Source organism: Meriones unguiculatus, chromosome 1, assembly GCF_030254825.1.
Source record: "Meriones unguiculatus strain TT.TT164.6M chromosome 1, Bangor_MerUng_6.1, whole genome shotgun sequence".
Classification (NCBI taxonomy): Eukaryota; Metazoa; Chordata; class Mammalia; order Rodentia; family Muridae; genus Meriones; species Meriones unguiculatus.
The window spans coordinates 190,409,706-190,428,661 of NC_083349.1; the positions used below are offsets into that span (position 1 = coordinate 190,409,706).

At 38.9% G+C, this 18,956-nt stretch overlaps 1 protein-coding gene across 4 annotated transcripts in view; it reads left to right on the top strand.

Moving 5' to 3' along the window:
- Positions 1 to 18,956, top strand: part of Ube2q2 (ubiquitin conjugating enzyme E2 Q2) — a 54,600-nt gene that overhangs the window by 5,815 nt on the left and 29,829 nt on the right. For 3 of the 4 annotated variants that reach the window (XM_021642930.2, XM_060374195.1, XM_060374199.1), the window contains exons 2-3: positions 7,563 to 7,664; positions 12,727 to 12,831. In XM_021642930.2, coding sequence (XP_021498605.1) covers positions 7,563 to 7,664; positions 12,727 to 12,831 — 207 coding nt within the window. The remainder of the gene's footprint in view (positions 1 to 7,562; positions 7,665 to 12,726; positions 12,832 to 18,956) is intronic. The other variant, XM_021642939.2, reaches the window with a different exon arrangement.

The window sequence follows — 18,956 nt, forward strand, 5'->3', positions numbered from 1 at the left end:
TTTTGATGAAATACACTTTCTGTTTAGCTAATTTTTATTATTACTAAAGCCCTCAATAGCAAGCTGCTAAATTAACAAATGTTCGCCCTGAATCTGGGAGGGAGAGGTGTAAAAGGACAGACAACCACAAGGAATCTGACCCTATATTATTAGCTGGTCAAATAAATGAAAATAATGACTTTCTGGTCTCACAGTACCACTTAGGAGCGTAATATGACAACTCTGATATTTCCAAGAACTTAATATTTAGGCTCTTATTTACTTAATATTTAAAATTATTTAAGTGCGTGTTTACTTGTTTACTTAATATTTACTTAATATTTAGGATCTTAAACAAATAATTTCTTTTATTATCATTATTATTATTATTATTATTATTTTTGGTTTTTCAAGACAAGGTTTCTCTGTGTAGCACTGGCTGTCCCGGAACTCATTCTGTAAATCAGGCTGGCCTCGAACTCACTGAGATCTACCTGCCTCTGTCTCCCAAGTGCCGGGATTAGAAGCATACACCACCACCGCTGCCAGCAAAGTCATTTCTTTTACTGTTTCTCCATAAAATGCCCTGGAATGTTATTGGAAAGCATCTTGTCAACAGTATTGGCCTATACTGTACAAACGGAAAACTAGTAAGTTTTATTTTAAAAATACTTTTTGCTGGATAGCTCAGTGATAAGAGTACTCCACCTTGCCTAGCATATGCAAGGCTCTGAGTTCAAGGCCCACCTACAAAGAATGGAAAGAAGGAAGAAAATAAATGATCTGCTTTGTAACATCTTTTCATGGGAAATTTCATGTTTTTTCTAGTTTTTATACTGATAAAAAGTTCAGCCAAAGTTGTACAAAGGAAAAAATGAACAAAGTGACTGCAGAGCCTAAGAGCCTTTGTTCATTTTTTCTCCTGTGACAGACTACCTTTCCAAGTTGAATTCATGGAGAAGCTGTTGGAAATATCAGCACTGTCATGTTAAGCTCCTAAATGGTACTTTCAGGTCAGGAAGTCATTGTTTTATTTATTTGACCAGCAAGTAATATTTCCTGTGGTTATCTGTCCCTCTCCATCTCCATTTTTATGTACTTTCTTGAGAGAAAGGGGTTATGAAGAGGCTTGGGCTTCCTTTGTATGCATGATGGTATACCTTAGTAAATTTTTGGTGGTGTCTACAGGGCTGGGGTGTTAAACTTAGACCAGGAAAGGGAGGGGTAGTAGTAGATAAATGTTAGCTAGAAAGGGAGGGGGTAGAGATAGGATGAAATAGACACTTCCAAATATAAAACATTACAGAAGAGAAGCATAACAAGGTCTCCCCTCAACTCCAAGGCTTTTGTAGTAGTGATCTCTGATAGCTTCTAAAGATAATTATGAAAAACAGTGCCTAATCAGAACTATTGAAATCATCAGGGGATTTGCAGCCGAGTTGATTCAGATCATCTTCATTATTTTATCTACCTCAGTTCACTTAGAAAGATGTTCTGAGTAGCTGTAATTTGTTCTCTACTTTGGATATTTAAACAGCTTTTTGAACATGATGCAGAGTTTGTGCTTAAAGTTGTTTCCAGTGGTGGTGGAAGGTATTTTGTAATATGGAGGACAAAGTGTTGTGATAAATTAAGAGACTAGAAAAACAAAATAAAACAACAAAATCTCTCTATAATTTTTTATAGTTGTTTGTTTTGCGACAGGGTCTCTCTGTGTAGCCCTGGAACTCTATATAGACCAGGCTGTCCTCAAATTCACAGAGCTCTTCTGCTTCTTGAATTTTGGGGTTAAAGTGTATGGCGTCACATCTGGCTACCATTTTGAAAAGTAACAAACAAGATTGTTTTGTGGTGTTCTCTCTTAGCAGTACTGTGGATCTGTGTCCTGAGGTTCTTCTCCAGTGTCTTCAGTTGTTTACTCTTCTGTGATATGACAAAATCATCTGGTGAATCCTGACTCTTAATATTGCACATGCAGATGGTGGCTGCTTCTATTTTCCTTCTCTATTTTAAGTAACGTTCTGAACGTCAGTCAGTAAATGAAATCCTTATGTATATAGGAAATGTTCATGGAAATTTTCCTAGAGGTGGTTGCTTTTAAGTTTTGTTGCTGATTTGGTTTTGGAAGGTAGAACAAATCATATTGTGGCATATAGAAACTTTTCCTTCCAGTTACTCGCTTTATAGATTGGTAAAAATGTTAGCATTGTGCAATGAATGAGCATCACCACAGTCATGTAGGAGGTAAGGTTGTCTACAGCCCTTCGAGAAGAAATTTGACCTCATGAATTCTCTCAGTTAGGGTCAAGATGAATACTGATTACTCCATGCTAATCAGAATTGTACCTGTGACCCCAGTTGTTCCAGAAAGAGATTAGTCTGAGGGGAGACCCAGATCTTCCTGGCTTCCCCACCTGATAGCTCCTGGATGGAAATGGTTACAATGTGTTCTGGCTAGTTTCATGTTAGCTTGACAAAGGTTAGAGTGTTACAGCCGAGGAGGATACCTCAATTGAGTAAAAGCCTCCATGAGATGGGGCTGTAGGCAAGTCTATAGGGCATTTTCTTAGTGATTGATTGGGTGGGGGAGGGGGCAGCCCATTGTGGGTGTTACCATCCCTGGGCCGGTGGTCCTGGCTTCTGTAAGGACACCCTGACATGTCCTCTGCATCAGCTCCTGCTCCCAGGTTTTTTCTCTGTTTGAGTTCCTGCCTTGGCTTCTTCCAGTGGACTAGAAGTTCTGTGGCCAGGCTTTGTGTCATGGTGGGGAGGTAGCAAAACCAGCACCAGTGGAACATGTAGGGTTAATGGCGAATGGAGAAAAGGAGTGTTTTTTTCCAAGGAGGAGAGGCTAGGGGATTTGGCAGGAGAGAAGCTGGAAAGCAGCAGTTGTCAATATTTTTGGAGTCAGGACTTACTCAAGCAAATATATTACAGGCCTAAGATAATTTTATTTTCATCAGTTATACCTTTAATATTTATCATTAGAAATTAAAACAAATACCTAGAACGTTAACAACTAAAAAAACCGGTCTTTTATAATGCAAGTTCCTTTGATGTTCTTTCATTCATTTGCTTCTGCACTTTGTTTTTTAAAAATACATTTTATTACTGTATTTTATGTGTGTGTGCTGTCTCCTGTTTGTCTGTGTGCCATGTGCATGCCTGGTGCCCGTGGAGGCCAGAAGAGGGAGTTTTATATATATATATATCTCCTAGAATTGGAGTTAGAGAAGGTTATGAACCACCGTGTGGGTGCTGGGAATTGAACTGTGGGTCCTCTGGAAGGGCAGTCATGCTCTTAACTTCTGAGCCATCTTTCCAGCCCAGTTGTTTGATGCTTTAATTGAAGTAATGTGAACAAACCCAACTTCAGATATCTGGTTGGAAAAAAACAAATATTTTAGCAGCAATAGTTGACTTAGATAATTGGTATTTCCGTGCCCCTTAGTGCTGGGAACTGAACCTAGTACCTCAAGCATGCTAGACAAGTTTGTTGGTACCACTGAGCTGTTTCCCAGCTTGTGAGTGTGTGTGTGTGTGTGTGAGAGAGAGAGAGAGAGAGAGAGTATTAGGAGAGAGAGAGTGTGTGTGTGATTTAACAAGAAGTTGATCTTTTTCTTGCATGATATTGTAGCATCATGCATTGATCATTGGGAAGATACTTGGTTGATCTATTTTCTAAATGCTGATAAGTTTCACTGTCCAACATACATAATCTCATCCAAAATATATAATCATATATAATCCAAAATATAATCTCAACCCCAGTCTCATTAGAATAATTTCTGAAGCTTCAAGCTCACACTGGTGGGTACAAGTATTTCAGAGTTTGAATGTTTTTCTCTAAAGTTTGACTTTTATTGGTAAAATGTACTGTCCTCTGTTTAAGAAATGACAGGCTATCTTTTAATTTTTGAGAAAACATCTTGCAAAAACTCAAGTTATGCACAGTCCTCTTTTCAAGGAAAAGTGGCGCCTCTTCGCCGGCCCACTTCAGAGCAGCCTTGCACGCTTACTCAGTTGCTCCACAGAGGTGCTTGTGTCCACTTCCCATTCAGTGTCATACTGTTAGGAAGGTGTATGAGGGGTAACCGATAGCACCTCCACCTTTCCATCACAGACATTCTAAGTAAAGCCTGACCTTTTTGAAGCTTTGTCCATTTAAACACTAGCAGTGCAAGAGTCCAGCAGTCCAGTGTTTAGGACCTTCACCTGTGCAAAGATAGCATATATTTTTCTTCCTGAAGCCAGGTTTCTCTGTGTAGCCTTGGCTATCTCCTCTGTAGACCAGGCTGGCCTTGAACTCACAGAGATCCACCTGCCTCTGCCTTCCTGGGATTACAGGTGTGTGCCACCACATTTGGGTGAAGATAGCAGTTTTACCTCTACTGAGTTTGTACATTATTGGGGATTAAGTAAAAAGACCATCAACATTTTAGTCTTCTTGTGCTGAGGGCGTCTAAGGCCTTTGAGAAGCATTGAAATGAGTGCTTAGACTTAAGCATCCCCATCTTTTCATGTTCAGGATTTAAAGTACAAATATCTGGGGAGGGGGCTGATTTCCTTTCCCTAAAGTTCTCTTAATGTAGTGCAAGGCATTTCTCTCCACAATAACAGCTCATGTTTCTTCATGCAGACATTTACTAGATACACTCTAGTCTAACAATGAACATCTAGATCTATTTTTAATTTTTAAAAGCTAAAGAAAATAGAAAGCCCAGACAATCAAAATGGTTTAGATGTTGTGTTCCCAAACTAGGCTGAAGAATGTGAAGATGAAGATGCCTAATCATTGAGTGTCTTTATTTAAGAAAGGGGTTGATTCTGAAGAGACTTTACCTTTTTAGCCTATGAAGAGATTTGGAATCAGTAAGAAAGAAATGAGAACACAAAGATAAATCAGCCATTGCTGGACAGGTACATAGGTATCACTACTCACTATTAATTTCAGTAGGGTGTTTTTTTTTTTCTTTTAATTTTTGGTAAAATATTTTCCAGTGTCTGTGCTGTTCTGTTATAATGTGGTTATAGTTCCCATATAGTGTTAAAGAACATTGTTCTTAAAACTATTTGTGTAATACGGTTTCCCACCGCTTAAATGTACTCAACAGCTACTATGTACCGATGAGGTCTTCTCCCAGATTACTAGTAAAAAACAGTATAAAGGAACAAGAAAAAAAAAGCCTGTTAGTGGGTAAAGGCTTCCTTAATTAAATCACTTAAAAACATATTTATATTAGTAGTATTTAATATTTATTAGTAGCATTTCTCAATAGTACTTCGTATGATAGGATATTGGAATTTTATCATGTTTCACTAGCAACAGGTGTATTTCTCTGCAACCAACTTAGAAACTTATTTTACATATCTTATGTGTATAGGTGTTCTGCTTGCATGTGTGCAATGCCAAGACCAGAAGAGGGTATTATATCCCCTAAAACTGGAGTTAGAGGTGTTTGTGAGCACCAAATCTGCTTCCCCTGTAAGAACAGTTTTCTTTACTACTAAGCCCTTAGAACTTAAAAAAAGAAAAGAGCCCACAGAAGAAAAAAAGAGCCCACAGAAACCAGAAGAAGGTGTTGGGGTCCCTGGAACTGGAGTTCCAGCTGCTGTGTGGGTGCTGGGAACTGAACCTGTTCTCTGCAAGAACAGCAGGGCTCTTTACCACTGAGCCTCCTACATTTAGTCTTTAAACAAGAAATGTTACTGTCCAGTTCTGCAGATCAGAGTCTGTCCACCACGTAACCTTGGATTCTCTGGCTGTGGTCTTTCCCAGTGCAGGAAAGTGTTGGAGGTTGCAGCTGTCAGAAGGCTAGAAAGCGAGATCTGTCGCCAAGCACTCTCACGGTTGTTGGTAGGATTCTTCTCATAGGGTGTTGGCCTAATCTGAGGATGTTGGTTTAGTTCTTAGAGTCAGTTTTCAACTTCTTACCACATAGGACTCTCAGAAGGTGGTAGCTAATTTCTATCACCAGGATTAATTGTAAGACCAGCAGAGGTAAGCAAGGCAGATGTTGACTCTAACTTGAATTCAGAAGTGGGATTGGTACTTTTGCTATATTTAGAAGTTCAAGGAAGGGTGGTTTTTATTTGTTTGTTTTGGTTTTTCGGGACAGGGTTTCCCTGTGTACCCTTGGCTGTCCTGGAATTCACTTTGTAGACCAGGCTAGCCTCAAACCCACAGAGATCTTCCTGCCTCTGGCTCCCAAGTTCTGGGTTAAAAGCTTGTGCCACCGTACCCGGCATAAGTCTGTTCTTTATGAAATTATATTCTGAAGCTGGCCAGTAATCCTAGCGCGTAGGAAGTGGAGGTAACAGAAAGTACAAATAGGAGCCTACATACTGAGACCCATCTCAGGAAACAAAAGGAAAGAGCTGGGGCGGTGTTAGCGCACACCTCTGATCTCAGCACTCAGGAGACAGAGGCAGGCGAATCTCTGAGGCCAGCCTGGTCTGTCGAGTGGATTCCAGGACTTCCGGGACTACACAGAGAGACCCTGTCTTGAAAAACCAAAAGCAAAAGCAAAGAAGGGGGGGGATCAAAGAAATAAATTATATTCTTTGTTACCGTCTAAGAAATGATGGAAAATATAAATGGATCAAACTACTCTCTAAATTTTATTTTTAATTATATGTGTGTGTGTGGAGGGAAAGCATGTGAGCACGGGTTTAAGGAGTCCCGAGGTGCTGTGCCCTCTGAAGCTGGAGATAGAGGCAGTTATGCGCTGACATGGGTGCTGTGAGTTGAACTCAGGTTCTCTGGAAGAGCAGTACATGTTCTTAACCACTGAACCATCTCTCCAGCCAATCCCCAGCCCACTTTTTGAGACAGGGACTCTATGTGTATTCTAGGCTGAACTCAAGCTCATGGGATTCCTACCCAGCCTTTGGTGGCCATCCCCAAGCCTGTCTCGGTGTAATAAATTTTATACTGATGGAGGCAAAAGAAAATCTTGAAGTAGCTTCTATAATTGCATGACTTTGAAGGCCAAAGACCATTATGAGTAGAGGGTCTTGAAAAGGATTGGTTAGCATGTATGAAGATTTGGAGACACGTGTTCCTTGGATTATTTTTAAAATTCAGAACTAGTACATAAAAATCTAGAAATGTAGAATACTATTTAAAATCTATAGACTGAATTTCATTTTAATTTGCCTTTTCACTTTGAGAGATTATAAGGATTCCATATTTTAAAGCCCGGAAAAAAAAAAGGAAAAGCCAGAAAATTCAGGTCATGATAGACTTGTTGTTGCAAGTCTTCAGTGGCACTTGAATACATTGTCTTCCTTTAGATAAAAGCAACCCGTAAGGTACACTTGCTTTTACTCATCCTGCTCATTGGGTAAAGTTCTGTTGTCTGCTTTTAAACTTACAGGTTGTATAGCAGGAAGTAGGTAAGATTACGCTGTTGAACTTAGCAGAGCAGCCAGGTCTCTGTACGTGAATTCCAGTGTCACCTCTTCCTTGATGCACGTTTTTTGTGGATCACCATCACCTTGCTGCTTAGTGGTGCAGTTTAGCTGCATCTGTAAGGTTGGTTTGTCTGTAAATTTGTCTCACCTAGCTGTCTCTATAACAGGAGTCTTACCCATCTTCTTCGCCAATATGGTTTGTGGACTCTGATGACCCAAATCTGACATCAGTTCTGGAACGCTTAGAAGATACTAAGAACAACAATTCGGTAAGGAGATGATGCAGTCTTTTCTTTTCCCTTATGGTCTTATACAAAGAAATTAAGTATTAAGAGGTAATATGATAAAACCTTATCATATTAACATTTATTCTATTTCTTATTCCTGATATTTTTCCATCCCTCCTTAGATCATAAGACAAGTTGTTACAGCGTGTTTAAGAATTATAATTTTAGCAAGATTAGAGGCTACAGCTTTTGTAGTCAGTCTCCCTCTTTGCATGTGCACAGTCTGTTTTAGGAATTGAGGTTTTCTTTTTTTGTTGTTTTTGTTTGTTTTTTCAAGACAGGGTTTCTCTCTGTAGCCTTGGCTGTCCTGGCTTTGTAGACCAGGCTGGCCTTGAACTCATAGAGATTCACCTGCCTCTGCCTCCTGAGTACTGGAATTAAAGGCGTGCACCGCCTTCTCCTGGTGAGGTTCTCTTTTTTTAATTCATTCTAATCATTAAAACAAACACTTTTGTTAGACTGTTGGGTAAGAGCTGGGTAAGGAGAAAGAAAGATAGCATCAGTATTAGTGTTAGGGAATTCCTTTGCTGATCAAGGGCCCACAAGTCTGCAGTAAATGCCAAATTTATTGAAGAAAGGTTTGTTTGTTTGTTTGTTTTTGATACAGAGTAGTTCCCCTGTCCAGATTCCAAGACTCCCAGTAGAAGCTAGATCTGTGGGTAGCTCTGAGCTCTATATAAACATGTTCTCTTCAGCATATTGCACACTAGGAGATTAATAGTAACTAGTAAAGTAGAACAGTGACAGCCAGCCTCTATGTTAAATAGCTTTAAAAGTTTACTTCCAGTTAGTATTTGTGGAGAACTGAGTGCTTATCTGGGGTAAAGGGAGACTGCTGTGTAAAGAGTTGTATCTTTGGGGGCTGGACAGACGGCTTAGGAATTTAGAGCACTTGATGCTCTTGCAGAGGAACTGAGGTCAGTTCCCAGCACCCAAGTTTGACAGCTGATAACTTCCTGTCTGTAACTTTAGTGCTGGGGATCTGACATTATCTGGTCTCCATAGCCACTGCACTCAGGCGTACAAACACACACACACAAATAAAACTCTTGTAAAAAGGATCCTTTCATGTTTTTTTTAAGTACTAAAAATGTTTATTCCTGATTGTAAACTCCTAAGTACCCATTATGAGAAAACTATTAAGTTGTAGATAAACAAAAAAAGGACATTTAACAATCCTATAATTTTCTATCCAATATAACCACTGTTTGCATAATGGATATTTTCTGCCAGCTTTTTCTTTGCCAGCAAAAGACATATACCATTTTATATGTTTTTAAATAGTTCGGTTCATAGTCTGTACTCTTACATCCCTTTTGATCTTACTGTATTTTTCCATGGTGTCATTAAATCCTTATGGAAAATAATTGTTCTTTGCAGATGTTATGGTTTTTTAAAAATACCCCACCCCACCCTTTTTTTTATTTATATTTTCCTGAGACAGGGTTTCTCTGTGTAGCCTTGGCTGTCTTGGACTCGGTTTGTTAAAAATACCCCCTTTAAACTCCTATAAACTGCAAAGGAGCCAGCTGGAGAAAAACAATTACATTGATTTGTTGAAGTATATTTTATAAAAATCTATAATTCTCCAAATGCTGTCTGTTCCCAGACAGAAAATACAATGATATTTTATTGATGATTATAACAAAAAAATTAAACACGTAGGAATAAACTTAAATATGGGAGAATTATATGAAGAAAACTACAAAATTTTGCCCAGCAGACTGTAATGATTTATTTACCAGGCCCCTGGGTGGGCAGACAGGTGTTTGAGGTTGTGTTCCAAGTGCCACTTGTCTCCATGTCCTTACATTTATAACTCTAATGCAGTGTTGCTGAAAAGGACTTACTTATTTTGCTTTTAAAGACAGGGTCTTGCTGTGTAGTCCAGGCTGCCTTGAACTTGCAAGTCTCTTGCCTCAGCCTTTCTAGTACTGGGGTTATAGGCTGTGTCTCCAGGCCTGGCAACCAACAGATTTGTTTCTGATATTGGTAGAATGACTCTTAAAAAAATAATAATAAAAAACAGAAATTTTAAAAGATAAAATATTTGTCCAAACAGATAAAATAAAATATTGAATATTAAAACTAGACCAGCAGGCAATAGAAATTTAGAAACAGTCAGGAACGCCGGGGCTATTGAAATGGACCAGCAGATAAAGGCATTTGCATACAAGATTGATGGCCCAAGTTCAATTCTTAGGATCCACATAGTAGACAGAACTAACTCCTGCAGTTGTCCTCTGACCTCTACATTATGTCATGGCACATGTCTACCTCACTCTCCCAACCTCCATAAGTGGAAAAAATTCTAAAAAAATGAAGAGTGTAAGCTTGGAAAGTTGGTAAAAAGAGTTTGTAGGAGGTACTAAAAAGCCAGACCAGGTACATGTTGACATCTCCAGCAGACTGGTGATGGAAAAGAAAAGACAGATATTTCTCCTTCAGTTGCTTATCAGCCAGGCCTGGTGGCACAGACCCATAATCCCAGCTACTTTGGAGTTAAGGCATGGGAGATTGCAAGTTCAAGGCCAATCTGGTCAGCAGATTGAGAGTCTGCCTCAAAAGTAAAACATCAGTTGAAGCTATGAGTCAGTGTGGGAATGCTCACCTACCTGTGCAGTATCCTAGGCATAATCTCTGGTACTATGAAAACAGTAAATAAACTTGTCAAGCTAAATGGAATAGGACTTTACATTGGACCTAACTATAGAAAGTAAATATATTTACATCATGACAAAACATGTTTTTTCACTCTTCTATAACTCTATATAAGAACTCTATGTATAATAGCCTTGCTAGTTTCTCTTAACTTGGCTTCTAGAGAGAATAGTTGTTTAGTTTTTACTTTTTAATTTACTTATAGTATAGATTCTGCTACTTTATGGACATTTATTTCTTAGTTGTCCAATCCAGTGCTTTCTATTTTAGTACCCAACTGGATTTTTCTGTGGTTGAAATGTTCTTCCATTAACATGTATTACTTAATACTCACCAATAAAGAGTTGGTTAAATTTAAAAAATGTGACGTATAATTGAATACTCCTTATAAAGAATACAGACAGCCTTTCCCCGTGATATAAGTTAAAAACAAGGCATAGAATATTGTGCAATTTGTCCTCTTCTGTATACAGTGTTGTAAAATACATATTAGTGCTGGCTTAGCTCCCTGCCATAAATGTAGGCAGCTGATAACAGAACACAGAAAAATGTGTTAAGAATATTGATTGGCTTCTCTGTGAAGCTCTGTGGTAAGTGATCCTTGTTCAAAGACAAGGTCCGTCTGTCCTGTGCAAATTGATAACTTAGTAGGGACTTCTGTGGACCAATATCCCTGGCTGTTTCCTACTATCTCGTCTTGGTCTCCTGAGATGCTGTTCCTTAGAATGTCTCTTCATTATCTTTTAATTCTGTGTTTTCTCTGTGCAAGCTCTTTTACTCTCATTACTTAAGTCGTACTTGATTTATTGCAGAGATACCTAAATCTGTATGTATCTCTTGTCAAAATGTATCTTCAGAGTTTGTAACCCATACGCTTATGTATATAGATCCTCTGTCCGGGGATCTGGCTTGGATGCACCATGGGATGTGAATATCAGTTTACATTTGTCTCTATCAGCCCATCCTGTTTCCCCTCACTAATTATCTTTGTGAAAATGAAATAATGATTCTGTTCATCTGTGCCTGGCCCTGGGAACTTAAGAGTTCTTTTTTATAGTTCTGTTCCCCAAACCATAAACTCTCTAGTAAATACCAAAGACTTGTCCATCTACCTTCTAAAAATTTTAGTCCCTCCCTATGATCTTAATTTCTTCCACAATCCCTGAAGAGGAGGGGGGGGAAGTGTTAAAAATTAAACTTCCTGGAATATATACGCACTCCCTGTTTTTCCCGTTGCTTGGTATGATGCCATCACACTGCTGCTGCCTACATCATTTCTACAGGACCCCATGCCAGGATTCGAGGTCAGGGCTGTGTCCTGGTCACCCTGTCTCATATCATTATATACTTACACAAATATCTAGATGGAAAACAAATCCACAGAGATGAGCCCTTTGCTTCCCTTTAAGCATGGGGACGTTTGTTTGATCTAAATTAGTGTTTACCCTTCCTCATGTCCACTTGGTCCTTCATCCACTTTGGAAGGGCTTGTTCTTTGCTGGGTTTAACCCATTCTAATCCTGTTTCTGTTTTCTTAGTCCTCCATAAACCTTCTTCTTCTTCATATCTTTTCTTGGTCAGAGACACTGAACTACCTCTCCAGTGAAGTAAGTTGCCTTATCAGCTCCCATCAGAGTCTTAAGTATTGCTTATCTTCTATGTTGGGGAAAAGCCCTAAATAATGAAAAGTATGTTTGCACATAGTTTGCCTTGTTTACTTCGTTAAAGTAAATACACCTACAACGTTTTAAAATGGAAATTTAAAGAGCTAGTCTAATATGGCAGTTTCCTAATGATTTTTTTTTTCTTTTCTTTTGGAGAGGTTTGATTTTTAACTTACTCCTTACTGTCATGAGACGGGCTTCATTTCCCTGTTTTGCAGATGGGAAGACTAAAGCAAGGGCTTAGATATACAAGATTATTTATTCCAGGGCTTGGTCTACTAGGTCATATTTTCTCTAGTTTTAAAAAAAATAATGACTGTTGCATATGTAATTTTATAATGCATATGCAACACTTTCTTTAGGTTTTTTTTTGTAGTCATGAATGCATTAATGGTCTCTTGTCTAAAGTTGCACGTTTCTAGGATGTGAAACACTAGGCAATGTCTGAACCTTCTTTCTGTGCCGTTTTGTTGGTGTTATCTGCTAGATACCATGTTGTAAGGACATATTAAGCTATAGTAACTTTTTAAAAATAGTGATTGTCTTATTCCAGTAGCTCTAAAATGTATTAGAGACTGTTACTTCATCCGTCAGCTGCAGTTGAGCAGGAAAACATGCTGTCATTTCCTTCTGGATTGATTAACAGTAGTTGTAGCATTATTCATTGTCTTCTAAGGGCTCTTTAACATAATGCTTATTTACTGAAATGTGTTTTGTAGCTTCGTCAGCAATTGAAGTGGTTGATATGTGAACTCTGCAGATTATATAACCTTCCTAAGCACCTGGATGTTGAGATGCTAGATCAACCACTGCCCACGGGTCAGGTAAAGTAAATATTCTCTAGTGTTGAAGAGCTGAAACCAATTGTCTTAATTGAAAATTAAACTAGGATAATTTTAACTTATTATACAGCCTTTTTTGGAAGTTAGTTTTGCGTTCTTAGTACATTGCCTTCCTGTAGGTACTAAAACAGCCTTTTCATTTCTTGGAGTTGCTTGTATTTTACTGTGATAGGTAAGCCCTTGCTCTCCAACGCTACCATTTTGGTTTTTGTTAAAATTTCTAATTTTGTGTTTCTTCTTTGATTGTTTGCTTGTTAAGTCAGGTACCTCCCCTTGACATACCATGTCCATAAATAAATCTGTGCTTCTTAAGGTCTAATGCAGTTGCCTCTCCTAAGCCATGGAAATTTCCACCGATTCAGCAATCACTCCTGACTTACAGACTTAGCTAATTAGCTATTAGTTACTGGCTTTTTATTATAGTGAATGAGGTTTTTAGCTCTTAAACCACCTACTTAACCACCCACTGCTTCTAAAACATGATTTAGTCATGAACAATTTGCTGTCAGGACTTTGTGGAGCCATGTTTTCTGTTAGGCCATTTCCTTACCTGTGCCATCTTTTATTTGTTAGTGTCCTTTTTATAGTAATACTTCCTAGTTTATAAAAGTTACGTTCTCTTCCTTCCTGTGATTCTCTCTCTTTGGAGTCATTGGTTTTTCTGTATTAGTCTTTATGAGTTATTCCCTGGGCTGGTTGTACAGTTGTCAGCTCGATTTTTCCTGTCTGCTCTCCTAGAGTGAATCCATTGATTCCTGGGTCTCATGCCATCTCTATTGGCTTTCCTTTTCTTGTTTGTCTCTATTATATTGTCATATAAAAGTCAAAGTATGAAGGAATGGCATATTTTCTGAGTTACCTTTTGAAAAATCTGGTTCAGATTGGGGTTTTAGAACAAGCCCACACTGTTTTTGAAACTTGGTTTTGGTTAGTACCTTAAGTTTTTTGGGTTCTTGGGCCATTCTCCTAATCACTCTGATCATTCTCATTTGCACAAAGTAGTTTTAATAGTACTTTAGCAGTGCTGGGGTTAGTCTAAAATAAGTGGTCAGTGAAGTACATGTGAATTGTTTGGGCCTTCCTTAGTATCAGCTGCTGTGATGCTCTGATTTTACTCAGTGTTTGAATTCATAAATCTAGGCTGAAATTTCTGCCTGTGGATTTCAAAGACTGTGCTGCTGCCGTCCACCCGATGGTGTTCCTGCAGCTGATGCCATCCGGAATCTCATTTATGCATGACTTTTTCTCTGGAAACTGCAGGAAATTTCTGCTTTCTTTGGTGTCATGAAATACTTCAACAGTGTCTTTAACTTAGGGTCTGTTTTTTTTTTTTTTTTTTCCCATTGTGCTAGGCTATCAGGATATTTATTTTCAAATTTGAGTCTTGAATTTTATCATATATTTTTTGTGTGTTAACTTTGCTTTTTTCCATTTTGTTTATTTTGGAGTTTATTAATTGTTTTCCAATTTTGTTTTCTTTCTTTCTTTTTTTTTTTTGGAGACAAGGTCTTGTGTTCTTCAGGCTGACCTCAAAAACCATAGGTAGCTGAGGCTGATGATCCTCTTGCTTCTACATCCTGAATACTGGAATTACAGGCTTGTGCCATCATGCCTGGCTGCTTTTAGATTTTAGACCTCAGTTTGAATATTTACATCTTTTGTCGTATTATATTCTTTTTAAATTTTTATTATATTTTTATTTGTCTGTGCATGTGTAATGTTGGTAAGCACATTGGTGACACTTTGTAGAGGGCAGAGAACAATTTGCAGTAATCTCCTTCTACCACCTAGGCCGCAGAAGCAAACCCAGGCGCTTAGGCTTGGCAGCAGGCACCTTTGTCTGCTAAGACACTTTACTTTTTTTTCTTTTTAAAATCTTACTGTTCTTTCAACATTTTACCATTTCACGTGGACAGTAATAACTTTGAAGGTTTTTAAAGTTGTGTATTTGTTAATGTGTATGAGTGTTTACATGTATGTATGTGTATCAGATATGTGTGGTGAAGCGTCTGTTAGAGTCATTGGAAATGGAGTTACAGATGGTTGTAAGCTGCCATGTGGATGTTGTAGTCAAACCCTAGTCCTCTGTAAGAGCAGCAAGTGCTCTTAACCACCAAGCCAACTCTTTAGCTCCTCAGTTTGGCTTTTATATATCTGTTTACCCCATTTTCTCAAAATATAATGGCTTAGATGTGATGTGCTGGCACATGTTTATAGTCTCAGCACTTAGGAGATGAGGAGGGGGAGCGTGAGCCTGTGTAGCCTGTGCTCAAATGAAGACCAGTCTCAAAAACCACAAAACAGGCCGGGCGTGGTGCCCTGCACCTTTGGTCATGGCACTGATAAGCAGAAGTAGGCAAAGCTCTTTTGTCTGAGGACAGTCGGGGCTATGTAATAAGACCCTGTCGCAAAATTTCAAAACAAAAAAGCTTATAAGCTTTAAAATCATATTTCTTGCTATTGGGTGGATTAGCTAGCCTTAGCTGGGTAGTGTCTGCTGGTTTCACTTGGTGACTGTTACTGTGCAGTCTGGTGGTGGCTCGTTCAGGAGAGTATGGCTATAGACAGCTAGTGCGCTCTTTAACCTGGGCAGCTCTCAAGTGTCCAAGATGGCTTCTTCTGTTTTTTTCCCCCACTCCTCATGTATCTGGCATCTTTAGCATTTTTTTTTTAAACTTTTTTTTTTTTTTCCTTTTCTTTTTCTGTACTTGACATCATCTTCTCGGGACTCTTCATAAAACTTGTGTTTCTTCAGAGGTCAGTCAGAATTCTTCAAGAACCCAAGCGGGAAGTTCCTGGTTTGTTTTTTTTTTTTTTTCCCTCTCTGTGTAGTCCTGGTTGTTCTGGAACTCACTCTGTAGGCCAGGCTGGCCTTGAACTCAGGGATCCATTGCCTTCTGAGTGCTGGGATTAAAGACATGTGCCACCACTACCCCACTGAAGTTGTTGGATATTCTTAGACCGCTCGGCCATCCTGACAACGGGCTGTTGGATATTCTTAAGGCTTAAACCTGGAGCAGGTCCGCTGGTTTGTGAGCTAAAGCTTTCTCGAGGCCAGCGCAGTTCACTGTGGGCTGGGACATCCTAGGCTTTAAATGCCAGGTGATGTGACTCATCTGGAGGGAATCATCTCTAGTATCTGAACGTGAACTTGAGCTCCAGAATGTCGTCTGATTCTCCCTTGTTCATAGCATTTTGTGTTGGTAGTGTGGATATGACAGAATCCTAAAGTGCTGTATTTTGGCACTTTAGTCCTCTTTAGCATCCGTATTTTCTATTTACTATGTATTTTCTTAGTTAACCATGTCTTGTTCTATATATTGTAAGCTTGTCCTCAAATACTTTTGTATTCAATGTTTGCTTATTCATATTTTGATTTTTTTTAAATATACCTTTTCTTTTGCACCAAATGAATCGGAGTTCCTCGTAGCCAAGGCTTGCACCTGATAGCTTTAGAGGGAGAATTTATGTTGCTTCCCAACCACTTTTCCCCATACTTTTCCACTTGTTAGTACAGGATAAGCGATGGCTCCCATTTCTCTGGAGGTGAACTCTTCTCTGAAAGATGAGCTGCTGGGTTCCACTTGAGGAGGTAGGAAATGCAGCGTGTCTGAGGGCTGGGTGATGCGCTGTGCTTTTGGTTAGTCTGTAGGTTTCTGTCCTGCCTGCTCTTCCTGTTGCTGTGTATTTGGTGTCTGAGTCTGGTGCTTCCTCGAGATGCTTTCTGTAATCTGTCCGTCGTCCCCAGACCCTGTGAGCTTCATTGATCACAGATCCTATTTGCAGTCATCTAATGAAGATGGAGTTTTACTGCTCCTGGTAGACCCATTCCTTTTGTTTTTAAAAATTTTGTGTTTATTCAGTATTTATTCTTTTCTTTAATTTAGTGGAGACTAAAGGAAGATGATGATAAAAACGCTTTATTTTTGTATTTGTTCAAGTTTTATTTTCTAAAATGTCTATGGTTTTGTTTTTTACTTAAAATATATTCTGAATGTGAAGCCTTTCTTGTTTTTCCTAGGCATACATAGGAGGACAGTATAGACATCTAAGATAATTTGTGAATTATGTAACAAAAATGTCCTGACTTTGAATCATCTTGTGTGTTTTGCTAATAAACATTGTTAGGATAGATATGGTGATTTTTTTTTTCTTTTTTTTCCTATTTGTTACTTAGATTCTAAGGTTGTGGAATGGCTTTGTTTCTTCTTAGGCTCTTGTTTCATTTCTGAGCCAAGGTTATGACTTAGGAAGCTTTGCTGTTCTTTCCAGCCCTCACCCCTTTTCTGAGACAGAGTTTCTCACTGGCCTGGAACTTACCCAGTAGGCTAGATTGGCAGCCCAGGAAGCCCTAGGATCTGCCATTGTCTGCCTTGTACATGGTACGGAGGATCTGAATTCAGGTCCTTAGGTTTGTATGCCAAATACTTTATTGACTGAGCCATTTCCTTCAGATTGTTATAGCTAGTCATCTTTCCTTTTCTCTGACTTTTATTATTCATGTGTGCATACTTGTGTACAGTTTAGAGTGTTGCCTGTTTTTTAACTTTATATTAAGAGTCATGATTTGTACTACGCATGTTTCTTTGTAGCTCTTTTTTCATTGCTATCTTTATTCCATTGCTGAGCTAGACCAGAACACTTGCCCATTTGTCATTTGAGTGTTGATGGATGGTTAGGTTCTTTCTGGTTTTTTTGTTTGCTTGCTTTTATTTTTGTTTTGTTTTTCTGTTAGGAAGAATTCTGCTGTGGGTTCTCTTGTTTGTATTTCTGGGTTCCTGTGTAGTCGTTTCTCTGGGGTACTCAAGAGTTGCTTTGCTAGGATATGAGTGCCTATGTTTTAGTCTTGTTGTTTTTTCTAGAAAGGTTTGGTTTATGGAGCTGTGTGGGATGCTTGGAGAGCGTTATGCTTGGTGTCAGTTTTCAGTATATAAAGTGTGTTGGTGGGGAGAATCCACTGGCGCACGCATGCACGCACGCACTCAGCTTGGGACTGAATGGAGCTAGCTCCAGAGCTCTTTGTTCTTTGTCGTGTGGCCTTCCAGTTACTAACATTTTCACCTCTGGCCTTTATTGTTAGAAATTAAACTTCAGTGGCTGTGATTCTTCTTTCTGTGTATTTTATTTTCCTCTCTGAATGTTAGTTTGGTTTCCTCTTTAACTGTGGGCTCTGTTTTGCTTCTCAGTATTTCTTTGGGGTAACCAGAGACATTTAATATTCTAAACTTCTCTCAGAGCTTGCCACCATTTGTCTCTTTTCCTTTTATATTTTCCCTTTTATTCCCTGGATGAACATTAGACCTTTGTATCCGTGTCTTCCACATCTCCTAAATGCTTTTATTTCTAACTTCTCAGGCTTGCACTCATTGCTTTCCTTCGTATTCATGTCTCAGTTTGGTCATCTTCATTATAAATGCTTTGTTCAGAGGGGAATTTTGGGCTTTTTTCGCCTTTTATGTTTTTCTTCAAATGTTTTTATTTTCTGAACCTGTCTTGTCCTTTTTGTAGTACCATGTTCTTGTTTTATGGGTGCAGTGGCTGCTTAGCCATGCTTGTGGTTGCAGTTAGAGCCTAGCTCTGTCCTTCTTGCTAGTTGTGCTTCAGGTCAGTTTTCTATTTGTGTACTTGGTTATTTGCTCATTTATAGAAAAGGTATGGCACCAGTCAGTACCGTTTGTTAACAGACGTGACCATAGGGTGCTTTTCTCCACTGTCCAGTATGTAGACCTGTGCTCTGCTGAAGTTGGACTGTGGAGCTCGTGGGGTTTCCAACTCCTGACTCTGTTAGAAATCCCACTGTTGTGTTGAGTTATAATAAAAAGACTCTTTTCTCTTTGGTTCTAATACCATGATAGTTGAGAGGCTGTCAGAGTAGATAGGCTTCCTACTGAATAGAGTGATTCTTAAAATTAATTGGGACAACTTAACAGCAGTTTGTCCTGTTATTCTCCTGTGGCTTTCTCAGCCAGGGTGGCTACAATTTCTTAGCAACAGTAGGATCCATCTGCCTTATGTCTGTTGTTTTCCTATAGTTGTGGTCTGTGTATTGTTTTTCTAGGTAGCAATATTGTTTTATGTCTCCACCCCCATTTTGGTTTTGTTGAAAC